The sequence below is a fragment of the Corythoichthys intestinalis genome, chromosome 2 (genome assembly GCF_030265065.1).
Source record: "Corythoichthys intestinalis isolate RoL2023-P3 chromosome 2, ASM3026506v1, whole genome shotgun sequence".
Taxonomy (NCBI): Eukaryota; Metazoa; Chordata; class Actinopteri; order Syngnathiformes; family Syngnathidae; genus Corythoichthys; species Corythoichthys intestinalis.
Window position 1 is genome coordinate 20,174,101 of NC_080396.1, and position 15,644 is coordinate 20,189,744.

General features: G+C 40.1%; 1 protein-coding gene across 1 annotated transcript in view; it reads right to left on the minus strand.

Annotated features, from left to right (window-relative positions):
- The window catches only part of LOC130905120 (solute carrier family 2, facilitated glucose transporter member 1-like), a 77,792-nt gene extending 62,148 nt beyond the window's left edge, over positions 1–15,644 (minus strand). Inside the window, exons 1-6 of the mRNA XM_057818168.1 lie at positions 15,538–15,644; positions 13,626–13,718; positions 4,750–4,910; positions 4,439–4,679; positions 2,386–2,548; positions 2,146–2,333 (exon numbers count right to left, since the gene is read on the minus strand). Coding sequence (XP_057674151.1) covers positions 2,146–2,333; positions 2,386–2,548; positions 4,439–4,679; positions 4,750–4,910; positions 13,626–13,718; positions 15,538–15,627 — 936 coding nt within the window. The 5' untranslated portion in view covers positions 15,628–15,644. The remainder of the gene's footprint in view (positions 1–2,145; positions 2,334–2,385; positions 2,549–4,438; positions 4,680–4,749; positions 4,911–13,625; positions 13,719–15,537) is intronic.

The following is a 15,644-nucleotide window of genomic DNA, read 5'->3' on the forward strand; positions in this document are numbered from 1 at the left end:
AACACATAACGCCGTCATGGATTCAAATCCTACAGCGCACGCAAGGTCCCGCTGCTGAAGCCAGTGCATGTCCAGACACATCTGAAGTTTGCCACTGACCATCTGGATGACCCAGAGGAGCCATGGGAGAAGGTCATGTGGTCGGATGAGACCAAAATTGAACTTTTTGGTCTAAACTCGGCTCATCGTGTTTGGAGGAAAAAGAAGGATGAGTACACCCTCAAGAACACCATCCCAACCGTGAAACATGGATGACGAAACATAATTTTTTGGGGCTGCTTCTCTGCCAAGGGTACAGGACGACTGCACCGTATTGAGGGGAGGATGGATGGGGCGATGTATCGCCGGATCTTGGCTGACAACCTCCTTCCTTTAATGAGAGCCCTGAAGATGGGTCGTGGCTGGGTCTTCCAGCATGACAACGACCCAAAGCACACAGCCAAGGCAACTGAAGAGTGGCTCCGTAAGAAGCATCTTAAGGTCCTGGAGTGGCCTAGCCAGTCACCAGATCTGAACCCGATAGAAAATCTATGGAGGGAGCTGAAAGTCCGTGTTGCCCGGCAGCAGCCCCGAAACCTGAAGGCTCTGAAGAAGATCTGCATGGAGGAGTGGGCCAAAATCCCTGCTGCAGTGTGTGGAAACCTTGTCAAGGACTACAGGAAACGTTTGGTATCTGTAATAGCAAACAAAGGTTTCTGTACCAAATATTAAGTTCGATTTTTGTGATGTATCAAATACTTATTTCATGCAATTAAATGCAAATGTATTATTTAAAAATCATGCAACGTGATTTTCTTTTTTTTTTTTTGTATTAGATTCCGTCCCTCACAGTTGAAGAGAACTTATAATATAAATTACAGACCTCTACATGCTTTGCAAGTGGGAAAACCAGCAAAATTGGCAGTGTATCAAATACTTGTTCTCCCCACTGTATATATTTTTTTATCATTCTTTTAGGGGGAAAAAGTGAAAAAAACATCTGATATATCTATCGGCTTGGCTTCGCAAATGAAGATTTCATGAAGTGGGTTTCCCACGTCGACTGCAGGCACGCTCGTGGCTAACAAGGCCATTGTGAGAATGGCAGGTGCGGCCGCAGTCAAAGGTCACGTCAGGTACGACTGCTGAGGCTTCACGAGTTTTCCTCCTGCGGCGTTTATCCCTCAGGTTATTTTTTCGGGGATCCTCGAAGGAGGAGGCAGCCTGGTGGATGATGTGGCGCCAGGGGTCGCAGTCAGCAGCCAGATTAGACCACTGGCTTTGGTCAATGTGGCAGGTACCGAGGGACTTCTTCAGGGAGTCTTTGTAACGCTTCTTTGGTGCCCCTCTGTCATGGTGGCCAGTGGAAAGCTCACCATACAGACGATCCTCCATTCTGGAGACCTGTCCTGCTCAGCGTAGGTGTGACTTCAGCACCATGGCCTCAATGCTGGTGATCTCCACCTGTTCAAGGACCTCAACATTTGTGACGTAGTCGCTCCAGTTAATGTTGAGGATAATACGGAGACAGCGCTGATGGAAACGCTCCAGAAGTCGCTGGTGGTGAAAGTACTTAACCCCTGACTCAAAGCCGTACAGTAGGGTGGGTGAGTACGACGGCTCTGTACACACTGATCTTGGTGCCCTTCTTCCGATGTTTGTTTTTCCAGACTCTGTTGTACAATCTGCCAAAAGCGCTGTTTTCCTTGGCCAGCCTGTTGTCTACTTCCCTGTCGATCTTGGCGTCTGATGTGATTGTGCACCCCAGTAGATGAACTGGTGAAAGGTCTTCAACACAGCCTTGCTAATGGTGATGTGAGGAAGGCGGTACTCTTCTGGAGGTGCAGGCTGGTTGAGGACTTCCGTCTTTTTCAAACTGACCTCGAGTTCGAAGAGCTTGGCAGCTTCTGCGAAGCAGGATGTCAGGTGCTGCAAGGCTCTTTTGGTATGTGCAACTCGTCGGCAAAAAGAAGGTCTCGAAATACCGGCTCACGAGTCTTTGTGTATCTCTTCCCAACACTACAGTAAATCTGAATAAATAGATTGAACTCACAAAAATATTTTTGGGGGGGCGCGGTACTCCGAGGTTTTTCACTTATCATGGCGGATTCTGGTCCCCATTAACCACGAAAAACGAGGGATCACTGCATTTGCCGGCGTACTCACAGCGTTGATGCCAGAAAGTTGCTGTGAAAGCTGCAACATCACAGCAACAAGTAGAGGCTGGCGATAGATTGGAGAGCGCAAGAGCTCTATGATGGTGACTCTTTTCTCCGCCATCATCTTGCGACTCTCCTCCTTCATCTCCGCCATGTCCTCGCTCACGTTGGCGCTGCCACGTAGCTTCACTAATACTGCAAAACAAATGCATGTAATTGCTTATAGGGTCATTCTCAAGTGCCTCACCATTAGTGGCTTTGCTCTCCTCATTGCAGTTGATGAGAAGATATCGTGGGCTCTTTGGGCAGAAGGGTAGCAGGACAGACTGCACAATGGCAGGTAGAAGAGTGAAACCCAACAACAGAGGCCAGAGGGAGCCGTTCCCCATGATGGATTCAATCCCCAAAATCTGCACAATATACAAGGGACAGAGTTACAAGCATGATATAAGGTATGCAGTGTTTGCGTTTTTGGAAATGTTCTACCATCCCTGAATGTGCAGTTTTTAAGTTTTGAACATAACTAATGTAACACATTTTACATCACATTATTTTTCATAACCTTTGATATCACTGAATCAGGTTTGTAAGACAATTTGTGTTGTAAATGCGTAGATTTTCCTGTTTCAAGCTATTTTAGTTGGTCATTTTGCTTGACTCCGCAAGCAGCTGGATTGTCATTCATACAGTGGGGCAAATAAGTATTTAGTCAACCACTAATTGTGCAAGTTCTCCCACTTGAAAATATTAGAGAGGCCTGTAATTGTCAACCTGGGTAAACCTCAACCATGAGAGACAGAATGTGGAAAAAAAAAAAAAATCACATTGTTTGAGTTTTAAAGAATTTATTTGCAAATCATCTCAATACTTTGTTATGTACGTTGGCAATAACGGAGATGAAACGTTTTCTGTAACTCTTCATAAGGTTTTCACACACTGTTGCTGGTATTTTGGCCCATTCCTCCATGCAGATCTCCTCTAGAGCAGTGATGTTTTGGGGCTGTCGTTGGGCAACACGGACTTTCAACTCCCTCCACAGATTTTCTATGGGGTTGAGATCTGAAGACTGGCTAGGCCACTCCAGGACCTTGAAATGCTTCTTACGAAGCCACTCCTTTGTTGCCCTGGCTGTGTGTTTGGGATCATTGTCATGCTGAAAGACCCAGCCACATTTCATCTTCAATGCCCTTGCTGATGGAAGGAGATTTTCACTCAAAATCTCTCAATACATGGCCCCATTCATTCAGAACCTGTGTTTCTACCAAAAAGTTCTATTTTGGTTTCATCTGTCCATAACACATCCTCCCAGTCCTCTTCTGGATCATCCAAATGCTCTCTAGCAAACCGCAGACGGGCTTGGACGTGTACTTTCTTCAGCAGGAGGACATGTCTGGCAGTGCAGGATTTGAGTCCCTGGCTGCGCATTGTGTTATTGATAGTAGCCTTTGTTGCTGTGGTCCCAACTCTCTGTAGGTCATTCACGAGGTCCTCCCGTGTGGTTCTGGGATTTTTGCTCACCATTCTTGTTATCATTTTGACGCCACGGGGTGAGATCTTGCACGGAGCCCCAGATCGAGGGAGATTATCGGTGGTCTTGCATGTCTTCCATTTTCTAATAATTGCTCCCACAGTTGATTTCTTTACAACAAGCGTTTACCTATTGCAGTTTCAGTCTTCCCAGCCTGGTGCAGGTCTACAATTTTGTCTCTGGTGTCCTTCGACAGCTCTTTGGTCTTGGCCATAGTAGAGTTTGGAGGGTGACTGACTTAGATTGTGGACAGGTGTCTTTTATACCGATAATGAGTTAAAACAGGTGCCATTAATACAGGTAAAGAGTGGAGCCTCGTTAGACCTCGTTAGAAGAAATTAGACCTCTTTGACAGCCAGAAATCTTGCTTGTTTGTAGGTTATTTTCCACTTAATGAGTTAAAACAGGTGCCATTAATACAGGTAAAGAGTGGAGCCTCGTTAGACCTCGTTAGAAGAAATTAGACCTCTTTGACAGCCAGAAATCTTGCTTGTTTGTAGGTTATTTTCCACTCTAAGTTGGAAATAAATTCTTTAAAAATCAAACAATGTGATTTTCGTTTTTTTTTTCACATTCTGTCTCTCATGGTTGAGGTTTACCAGTGCTGACAATTACAGGCCTCCATAATCTTTTCAAGTAGGAGAACTTGCACAATTGGCGGTTGATTAAATACTTATTTGCCCCACTGTATATCGTCATATTGTACAGCAAGAACGTCTATCAACGTCAATATTAAGAAAACATGAAGTTTGTAATTTTGCGAACAACATACCTGTGCCAAAAGGATGCCAATGACAATACCCAGCTGATGCAGAGTGCCCATTGCGCCGCGGATAGACGTAGGGGAGATTTCCTCAACATACATGGGCACAAATCCAGTAGACAGTCCGGAATATAAGCCAACAATGAAGCGCCCAGTGATGAGTAGCTCCCATGAAGATGCCAGCTTGGAGAAGCCCATTAACAGAGCAGCAATAACAGCGAGCACGTTGGCCATGAGCATGGAGTTCCTCCTTGAGAAAGATACGTTTTCATTTTTATTGATCTCTTTTGGCCAAATTTTAGTCGACACGAGATTCCTACCTGCCAAAGCGGTTGACAAAGAAGCTCACCGAGAAGGAACCTATCATTCCACCCACAGTGAAAATTGCCACAGAGATGGACCACAGAGCTGTGAGGGCGTTCTGAGGGATGGGCTCCGAAAACCTGCTAGTCCATGTGTTATTGTAGAAATTTTCAATGATCTGCATCAAAACAAATCCAAAAGACATTAGGGAAAAAAGCTATCAGAAAATACCGTAGTAATTTCAAGTTACCCTATTTCTCTTGACTTTTAAGTTTTGAAAGGAAAATCAAGAAATCAAGTCAACACCTGAAACTCAATATTTTAAGTAAACTGTTACTTCTTTAAGAAGTCTGAACTTAAAATCTTAATTAGGGTTGCACCGATAATACATCCGTCCGTAAATTGGATTTGAGATTAAATATATTCTTTGGACAACAATTTGATTAGATTTGATATGGAGAGATTAAATATATTCTTTGGACAACAATTTGCTTCCATTTTATATGGTGATTGGCATGAAACGATTCAATGGCCTTTGATCAATTTAATAGTATTATATGTAGAGATGTCCCGATCGATCGATCACGTAATTTTCAAAGTATCGGAATCAGCAAAAAAAATATCGGCCATGCCTTTTTTAAATATATATATATTTTTAAATTAAATCGTTTTCTAATTGTATTTAACGTTACAGACATAATATGTTACACTCATCCAGAGTCTTTAGTTTAGGCTTAAGGTAGGGTCATCAAATTTATCCCAATAACGGTGGTAGTAAGTTTTTTTAAATGTATCACGTTAAAAAATTTAACGCCATTAATGCATACGTTACACGACCCACTCACGCATTATCGCTCTCAATCTGTAATGGCGCCATTTTACCTGTATAGAGACATAAAAGGCAGCATAAAATAACTAGAGTGAATTTTGGCAGCCTTTGGAGGCTTATTTTAATTGGCTAAAGCCTTACAATCCCTCTCCCTACGATTAGAAATGTCAGGGGATGCAATGTGGGGAAGCAAGGTCGCATTTGACCTTTTTCTTAACACCTTATTTTATTCCCCAACGCAGAGAAGATATATCAATTGCTAGCACTACGCACAGTCATGGCTCCACTTCCCATCATGGTTCCACTTCCCATCACGCATTGGGGCATGGGTGCAGTATAATTTACTGAAGGCTCAACAAATACACTAGATGGCAATATTTAGTCACAATATACAAAGTCACAAGTCTTTCTATCCGTGGATCCCTCTCACAGAAAGAATGTTAATAATGTAAATGCCATTTAGAGGATTTATTGTCATAATAAACAAATACAGTACTTATGTACTGTATGTTGAATGTATATATTTGTCCGAGTTTTATTCATTTTTTTCTTAATGCATTGCCAAAATGTATATGATCGGGAAAAATTATCGGGAATGATTGGAATTGAATCGGGAGCAAAAAAAAAAAGCAATCGGATCGGGAAACATCGGGATCGGCAGATACTCAAACTAAAACGATCGGATCGCATTTCACTTAAAGCAATAAAAAAAAAAATACAAAGCCATTTTGATTATTTTGACAATTTTGTTGCTGAAACATCCCAGGCATTTAAAATGAAAGCCATTCTTTTTAACAAAATGACATGTAAAGATGATATCGATTGAGTTTGATTCAACTACGCTTACTACTATTCAAATCGCTTAACTGTTCCGCCTCTAATCTCTGTCAATTGGTTAAGCACTATCAAATCAAAATCATAAAAATACAAAACATTGATAAACAATGTCATCTTTAAGATAAGCCATTTTGCTAAATGTTTTTCATTCAAATTTCTGAAAAGTTTCACAAACACAAGTTTAGGAAACATTAAAAATGCTTTCTACTTTTAATTGCTACAGGTGAAATGTAACTGATTTCGGTTAAATGTCTATGTAATATCGTATTCAATGAATCAAAGACCCTTGACTCGAATAGAATCATTGCAGACAAATATCGTTGTCCAAAAATTGGTATCATCATAAAATTGATGAGTTACATCGTACTTTATATTTTTTAATGCTTTAAATGAAATGGATCTGGTTGCGTTAAATGTGTATGTATCATATTAAATTAATCAAAGGCACTTGAATCCAATCAGGGACGACTTTGTAATATCGGCATTGGGCAAAGAATCAGTATAGCCTCATCAAAACAATTGTGATTTACAGTGGGGCAAATAAGTATTTAGTCAACCACTAATTGTGCAAGTTCTCCCACTTGAAAATATTAGAGAGGCCTGTAATTGTCAACATGGGTAAACCTCAACCATGAGAGACAGAATGTGGGGGAAAAAAAAAAAACAGAAAATCACATTGTTTGATTTTTAAATAATTTATTTGCAAATTACGTTGGAAAATAAGTATTTGGTCAGTACAAAAAGTTCATCTCAATACTTTGTTATGTACCCTTTGTTGGCAATAACGGAGGCCAAACGTTTTCTGTAACTCTTCACAAGCTTTTCACACACTGTTGCTGGTATTTTGGCCCATTCCTCCATGCAGATCTCCTCTAGAGCAGTGATGTTTTGGGGCTGTCGTTGGGCAACACAGACTTTCAACTCCTTCCACAGATTTTCTATGGGGTTGAGATCTGGAGACTGGCCAGGCCACTCCAGGACCTTGAAATGCTTCTTACGAAGCCACTCCTTTTTTGCCCTGGCTGTGTGTTTGGGATCATTGTCATGCTGAAAGACCCAGCCACGTCTCATCTTCTATGCCTTGCTAATGGAAGGAGATTTTCACTCAAAATCTCTTGATACATAGCGCCATTCATTCTTTCCTTCACACAGATCAGTCGTCCTGGTCCCTTTGCAGAAAAACAGCCCCAAAGCATGATGTTTCCACCCCCTGCTTCACAGTGGATATGGTGTTCTTCGGATGCAATTCAGTATTCTTTCTCCTCCAAACACGAGAACCTGTGTTTCTACCAAAAAGTTCTATTTTGGTTTCATCTGACCATAACATATTCTCCCAGTCCTCTTCTGGATCATCCAAATGCTCTCTAGTGAACCGCAGACGGGCCTGGACGTGCACTGGCTTCAGCAGGGGGACACGTCTGGCAGTGCAGGATTTGAGTCCCTGTCGGCGCATTGTGTTACCGATAGTAGCCTTTGTTACTGTGGTCCCAGCTCTCTGTAGGTCATTCACTTGGTCCCCCCGTGTGGTTCTGGGATTTTTGCTCACCGTTCTTGTTATCATTTTGACGCCACGGGGTGAGATCTTGCATGGAGCCCCAGATCGAGGGAGATTATCAGTGGTCTTATATGTCTTCCATTTTCTAACAATTGCTCCCACAGTTGATTTCTTTACACCAAGCGTTTTACCTATTGCAGATTCAGTCTTCCCAGCCTGGTGCAGGTCTACAATTTTGTCTCTGGCTTCCTTCGACAGCTCTTTGGCCTTGGCTATAGTGGAGTTTGGAGGGTGACTGACTGAGATTGCGGACAGGTGTCTTTTATACCGATAACGAGTTAAAACAGGTGCCATTAATACAGGTAATGAGTGGAGCATCGTTAGACCTCGTTAGAATAAATTAGACCTCTTTGACAGCCAGAAATCTTGCTTGTTTGTAGGTGACCAAATACTTATTTTCCACTCTAATTTGGAAATAAATTATTTAAAAAATCAAACAATGTGATTTTCTGTTTTTTTCCACATTCTGTCTCTCAATCACAGGCCTCTCTAATCTTTTTAAGTAGGAGAACTTGCACAGTTGGTGGTTGACTAAATACTTATTTGCCCCACTGTACATCAATACAAATTATTGTATCAATGGTAGAGATCAACAAATACGGGTTTTTCATGACTGATACGATACCGTACATCATGAACAAGACCATTGTACGGGATCCCTCAGTCCATCGCGGATTTTTGTAAATTAAAAAATAAATAAATACAGATTAGCTGACCCAAGCCAATCGCGTAGTCTCACTCTCCCTCCCTCCCGCTGCTCTTTTTTGGTCAGGGAATGCACTGAAGTTGCTTATTAAAGTTAACGATGATTGACAGGCGTTAAGCTTTGATCTTGCCAGAGAGGCTTGGAAGCCAAAACCTCAAAGCGACGCATAAGTCAATCATCCTTTAACTTGTGGAACTGTTGCTGTGGCAACTCATTGTGTAAGTGAGCAGCTTTTGATAAAGCCCAGTATTTTTCTACTTTATTCTTGTTTAAAAATAATCGGTGGGACAGTAACATGTTTGAAACTTAACATAATCATTACATTTGAAGTGCTTAAAAACCATTTATAAAAATAATATATACGTACATGATTATACTTTGGGGAAAAAAGTGAAAAAACGTGTTATATGTATCGGTAACACTTTATAATAACTATCCGTTTAGTTAATAGATCATTAGTAAACTGTTGATAAATGATTTATTGTTGATTTGTGAAGTATTTGTTAACAGTTTGTTAAGCATTTACAGGGTGTTCTTAACCTGAAACACAGTTTGTGTAGAAATGTTTCAAGTTTTTGTGTGTAACATTTGGCATTTCTATCTTTTCGGGTTAAGAAATGCCGTTCACTTCAAAAGAAAAGGCATTTTGATAATGCATTTTGCAGGCAGCGCTCATGTTGCACATTTGTGAAAATCTGCCATAGAAACAACAAATATTTATACTTTTCTTTGTATATTTAACCAATAAAACTTATGACCTTCAACATAAAGTGTATATAGTTTTATTAAGATCCATCAACTAGCATGGGCATTTAGAATGGGGTCAACCATATTGGAACACCCTGTAAATGCTTAACAAACTGTTAACAAATACTTCACAAATCAACAATAAATCATTTATCAACAGTTTACTAATGATCAATTAACTAGTAAAACGGATAGTTATTATAAAGTGTTACCTATGTATCTCTTTCCAATGCTGAATCTGAATAAATAAAAATTTTTTGGAGGGGCAGCGCTAATTCGCGGTTTTTCACTTATCGCGGCGGGTTCTGGTCGCCATTGACGGCGAAAAACGCGGGGTCACTGTAATCCCAATGTGATGCTCCATCAATTTCTAACAAGATCTCGTGACACTTCAAATCAGATTCAGGACGAAATGAACATTTGTTCAACCCGTGATTGCTAAAGTTCAAAGCTTAATGAAGCACTTTTATCACACAATCTTGTGCAACAGCTCCTGTATGTCTGTATGAAATGTTCTCATCTGTCAAGTTTGTCCTGTACTTATCTCTCTATACTGCATACCCATGTGGCTCATTTGGGCGACAGCCCGACCACTTGGCTTCTCTCAAGTATGAAGCACCAGGATCCTATCTCAGATCTCAGAGTGAAGTGCCTTTTTGTGTTTCTGAACCTGTGGAATCAAATACGATCTGGATTTGATCGCCTTGATTCAGTATAACTAGTGAGACTCTCGCAAAGCAGTTCAAGCAAGTTGCAAGGCAGATGTGCTAATCCGCTCGTACACCGTGCCACGATAAGCGCAACATTCAGCTCTGTAAACCTTTAAGATGCCAACCTAGCACTGTTTAATCTCATTAAGCTACTCCATGTCACTTCAAATTTGAGTTAAACCCTCATAGCGACTCACATTAGCACGCAAAGCGCAAGCGTCAAACTCTCAATCCTATTCAAACAGGAGGATGTGAATAAAATTTCATCAGATCCAAATTAAGCTACAGTGTATCACAAAAGTGAGTACACCCCTCGCATTTCTGCAGATATTTAAGTATATCTTTTCATGGGTCAACACTGACAAAATGACACTTTGACACAATGAAAAGTAGTCTGTGCGCAGCTTATATAATAAAGTTGATTTATTTTCCCCTGAAAATAACTCAAAAGATAGCCCTTAATATCTAAGCCCCTGACAACAAAAGTGAGTACACCCCTTAGAAACTACGTACATCTCTAAATGTCCAAATTGAGTACTGCTTGTCATTTTCCCTCCAAAATGTCATGTGACTCATTACAGGAGTGCTGGAGATTGAAGGAGGGGGGTAGGCATGTGCAGGTTACCGGTTTTAAGGTTTACCGTGGTATGAAAACGTCACGGTTTCAAAACCAGTAAAATTTTCCGTCATACTGTAGTACGGTATTAGCTATTTTCTATTTCCAAAAAATGCAGCGAGAAATCGGTGGTATGGAGCAGCGTCGCTTACAACTCACTCAAGTTGTTGCTCTGTCCTGTTTCTGTCGGTGACACTACACCTGAGCTTTTCCCCCCCTCAAAAAAGAAAAAGTCGCTAGTGCGGGAGTACTTCAGCTCCCAAAAAGAAACAGAGAAGAAGGAAGGACAGCAGATATGCTTGTGGAGGGTGGTTGCCAGGGGAAGCAACACCTCCAACATGATTTCACATTTACGTGACCATCATTCGTCACTTTACACAAAATTTCAGGTAATTAAAAGCTGTCATGAATGTTTCCCACCAGCTACTAGAGTTCACTCCGGCGTGTTTAGTGTGTCTAGCGATGGTAAAACAAATACTATAACGTACGCTTGTTAAAGAGGCAGATAACGTGGTTAGTTAGCATGCCAAAACGGCCAACTAGTTTCCTTTCTACCATGAGCCTACTTTTGTAACGTCATCCGCCATTTTAAACACCTGTTCAAAATAGCATTTTCATAAAACAGCCTGCGGTGTTTTGTCTCTCTGGCAACTTTCTGTGTCTTATGAAAAATATTTTTCATTTAAGTTGTTTGATTTTTGTTATGTAATTTATTTATTTTAGCATTATATTCATGTTGATGTTCCAGTTTGCAAATATGTTGTGAAAAAAAAAAAAAATCCTGTTCAATGGAATTTTTTTGTTTTGTTTTAAAAACCATACATCTCAAAGTAACACATTTTAGAGCTATAATTGCAATACTGTGATACAGCGAAACCGCGGTAATCTTGCTTAAAGTTATCATACCGTCAAAATGTCATACCAGCACATGCCTAGTGGGGGGTCAGCCTGTTAGTGCTCAGACCATACGCCGCACTCTACATCAAATCGGTGTGCATGGCTGTCACCCCAAGAGGAAGCCTCTTCTGAAGACGGCACACAAGAAAGACAGCCCATCTCATCAGACAATAGGACATGGTTCCAGTAATCCGTGTGCTTTGTTGACATGTTTTCAGCAAACTGTTTGCGGGCTTTCTTGTGTACCGTCTTCAGAAGAGGCTTCCTCCTGGGGTGACAGCCATGCACATCAATTTGATGTAGAATGCGGTGTATGGTCTGAGCACTAACAGGCTGACCCCCAACCTCTTCAATCTCTGCAGCAATGCTGACAGCACTCCTGTAACGAGTCACATGACATTTGGGAGGGAAAATGACAAGCAGTAATCAATTTGGACATTTAGGGATGTACCTTTTTTCAAAGGGGTGTACTCACTTTTGTTGCCAGGGTTTTAGATACAGTGCCCTCCATAATTATTGGATTTAAAATAATTATGTGTTTTATAGCTTCTAATATTTTTTTTTCTAAATAATATGGGACCTTAATGGAAAAAAAGAGAAAATTCCAACCTTCAATACAAGTGCATTTATTCAGTGGGGAAAAAAATCCCACATAAAGAAATTATTATTTGACATCAAATAATGTGTGTCACAATTATTAGCACCCCTGGTGTTAATACTTTGTACAACCCCCTTTTGCCAACAAAACAGCACCTAATCTTCTCCTATAATGTTTCACAAGATGGGAAAAGACAGAAAGAGGGATCTTCAGCCATTCCTCTATGCAGAATCTCTCTAAATCATCCAGAGACCTGGGTCCTCTCCTCTGTACTCTCCTCTTCAGCTCACCCCACAGGTTTTCAATGGGGTTGAGGTCTGGGGACTGAGATGGCCATGGGAGGAGCTTGATTTTGTGTCTGGTGAACCATTTCCGTGTAGATTTGGCCATATGTTTAGGGTCATTGTCTTGCTGAAAGACCCAGTGACGACCCATCTTCAGCTTTCGGGCAGAGGGCAACAGATTTTGATTTAAAATGTCCTGGTATTTCAAAGCATTCATGATGCCATGCACCCAACAAAGTTCCCAGGGCCTTTGGAAGCGAAACAGCCCCACAGCATCACTGACCCACCCCCATACTTCACAGTGGGTATGAGGTGCTTTTCAGCATGCGCATCTTCCGTGGCACGCCAGACCCACTTAGAGTGTTTGTTGCCAAAAAGCGAAATCTTGGTCTCATCTGACCAAAGCACATGGTCCCAGTTGAAGCCCCAATACCGCTTGGCGAACTCAAGACGTTTGCGTTTCTGATTGTGAGTGAGGAAAGGTTTTCTCCGTGCATGCCTCCCAAACAGCTTGTTGGCATGTAGACAGCACCTCATACCCACTGTGAAGTATGGGGGTGGGTCTCTTTCTGTCTTTTCTCATCTTGTGAAACATTATAGGAGAAGATTAGGTGCTGTTTTGTTGGCAAAAGGGGGTTGTACAAAGTATTAACACCAGGGGTGCTAATAATTGTGACACACATTATTTGATGTCAAATAATTATTTCTTTATGTGGGATTTTTTTTCCCCACTGAATCAATGCACTTGTATTCACGGTTGGATTTTTCTCTTTTTTTCCATTAAGGTCCCATATTATTTAGGGAAAAAAATGATTAGAAGCTAAAAAACACATAATTATGATCAATCCAATAATTATGGAGGGCACTGTATTGAAGGCTATATTTTGAGGTATTTTGAGGGGAAAATAAATTATTATATAAGCTGCACGCGGACTACTTTTCATTGTGTCAAAGTGTCATTTTGCCAGTGTTGTCCCATGAAAAGATATACTTAAATATCTGCAGAAATGCGAGGGGTGTACTCACTTTTGTGATACACTGTGATTAATTTTTAATGATAGGGCACAGTAGGGTTAAATTAATATTTCGTCATTCGCGTCTCTCACAGACTCACTTTTTGAGGGGCATTGATGACACCGGTGTTGTAACCGAACTGGAGAGATCCAATCACCGCTGTGCCTACAGCCATCATGAGTTGGGGTGTCATCTGTCAAAACATATACAGGGTAAAGCTTAATTATTATTTTTCACAGTTTACTTAATAAAATTATACTAGTGTAAAATCAGGCTAATCCGAGAATAATATGTATCGGGTTCCTTCACTGATCAAGTTGATCAATTTTCACAGAAAAACAAAGGTTTTAATCTACAAAGCAGCCATAAAATTAAGACCATCTTCACATTTTGTACTATCTAATACAGTTTAAAGGAAATCTAAATTCCTGGCTGTTTGCCATTGTCCTTGTACTAAGTTGCAAGGTCCACTGTCTAGTCTTACTGCATTTAAGTAGATAAGCTTTTTACTAGAGTACTGCTTTTACTATGGACAACGCTCAGACTATAAGCGGATTTTAAGGGGGGGGGCACCCGGTGGCCGAAAAGTGTCATTGCATGTAATTCACTTTCCTATATATATATATATATAAAAAATGTAAAGCAATAAAACTGCAACAAAAATGAATGAAATGAACAAAAAAATATATTTTCTTAATGGGTCAAAATTATTTTTCAAAGAGTATCATGTGACTAGCACCTTAGACGGTCATTTGCTTTGCATATAATTTTCATTTAAAAAAAATAAATATTAGGGGAGGGCAATTTTATTTTTCAAATGATTTTTTTTCTTTGAGTGATTTATTATTATTTTTTTTTTTTTTTATCGAAGTAACTTTTTGAGGGATTGAATGATTGAGACACAAACGTCCTACCCTTAATATGGCCCAAACACAAAAAGGATTGTTTCAATCAAAGAAAACTTTTTGAATGAAAACTGAAGTGTTCAAATGCAATTTTTTTGAATCTCAAATATTTTTTTCGCATTCAAAAACTTTCTTTATGATTGAAAATTGTCTTTTTTTGATTTCAGTGATTTTTCTTTTAAAAAAAAATTTTTTTTTTGATGTAATTTATTTTTGATTGAATAATAAAGCCAAAAATGTCCTAGCCAAAACACCAATCAACATTACTTTAGTAAAATTTAAAAAAAATTGACTTCAATCCAAAAAAAAAAAAATCTATCAAAGAAAATAGCTTTCACATGCATTTTTTAAAAATGTATTTATTTTTATAGTTTTATAGTTAAGTTTCAAATGTATTTTTGCATTCAAACACATTTTTTTTATTGAAGCGATTTTTTTGGGGTGGTTGAAAATATATTTTTTGATTGAAGCAACTTTGCTTTTAATTGAAGATACTTTTTTTTTTTGATTGAATAATAAAGACACAAATCTACCTCCATATGGCTCCGCCCAGGGGATACAATTTTTGACGGTGGTAACTACATTGGCACGACACCGGCGGGCGTACCATATTCAATGGATGATGATCTTGGCGAAAAGTATTGCCGAAGCAGCCTGATTTATAATTCCCCTCAAGAATGATGGGAAACAAAAAACGCTCATTGTCAACTTATTATTCAAAATATTCTTGTAAGTTCACTTTATTGCTGACACTGCGTTTCGGGGTCATCAACATGTTGTGCCCCCCCTGCTCCAAAAGTCAAACTCCGCCTATGGCTCTGACCACGCATACAGTACATAATTGTGAATCAAGTTGTAGGGATGTCAGGCCAATTTCCTTTTGATTTCAGATAAATATGACCAGGTTACATATTCAGAAGTGGCAAGAGTACTCACCCTCAGATACTCTTGCAAAAAAAAGAAAGCTGTTGACTTTACCTCAATACAGTTACATCCATGTAGTTGAACGAAGTAACCATGCACATGCTACAAGCTAGCATTTTCTCATGAAGGCACATCATGCCTCTACGGTCTTATATCCCATTGTCATTTAAGAAAGCGGAGCACCTGTTTAGCTGACCCGATTGGAATTCTGTCCCGTCTACCCACGTTTTCAGTTGTAACTGTTCTCTTTGCGATTCCTACCTGGAGAGGCATTTTGTTGCTCTGTACTT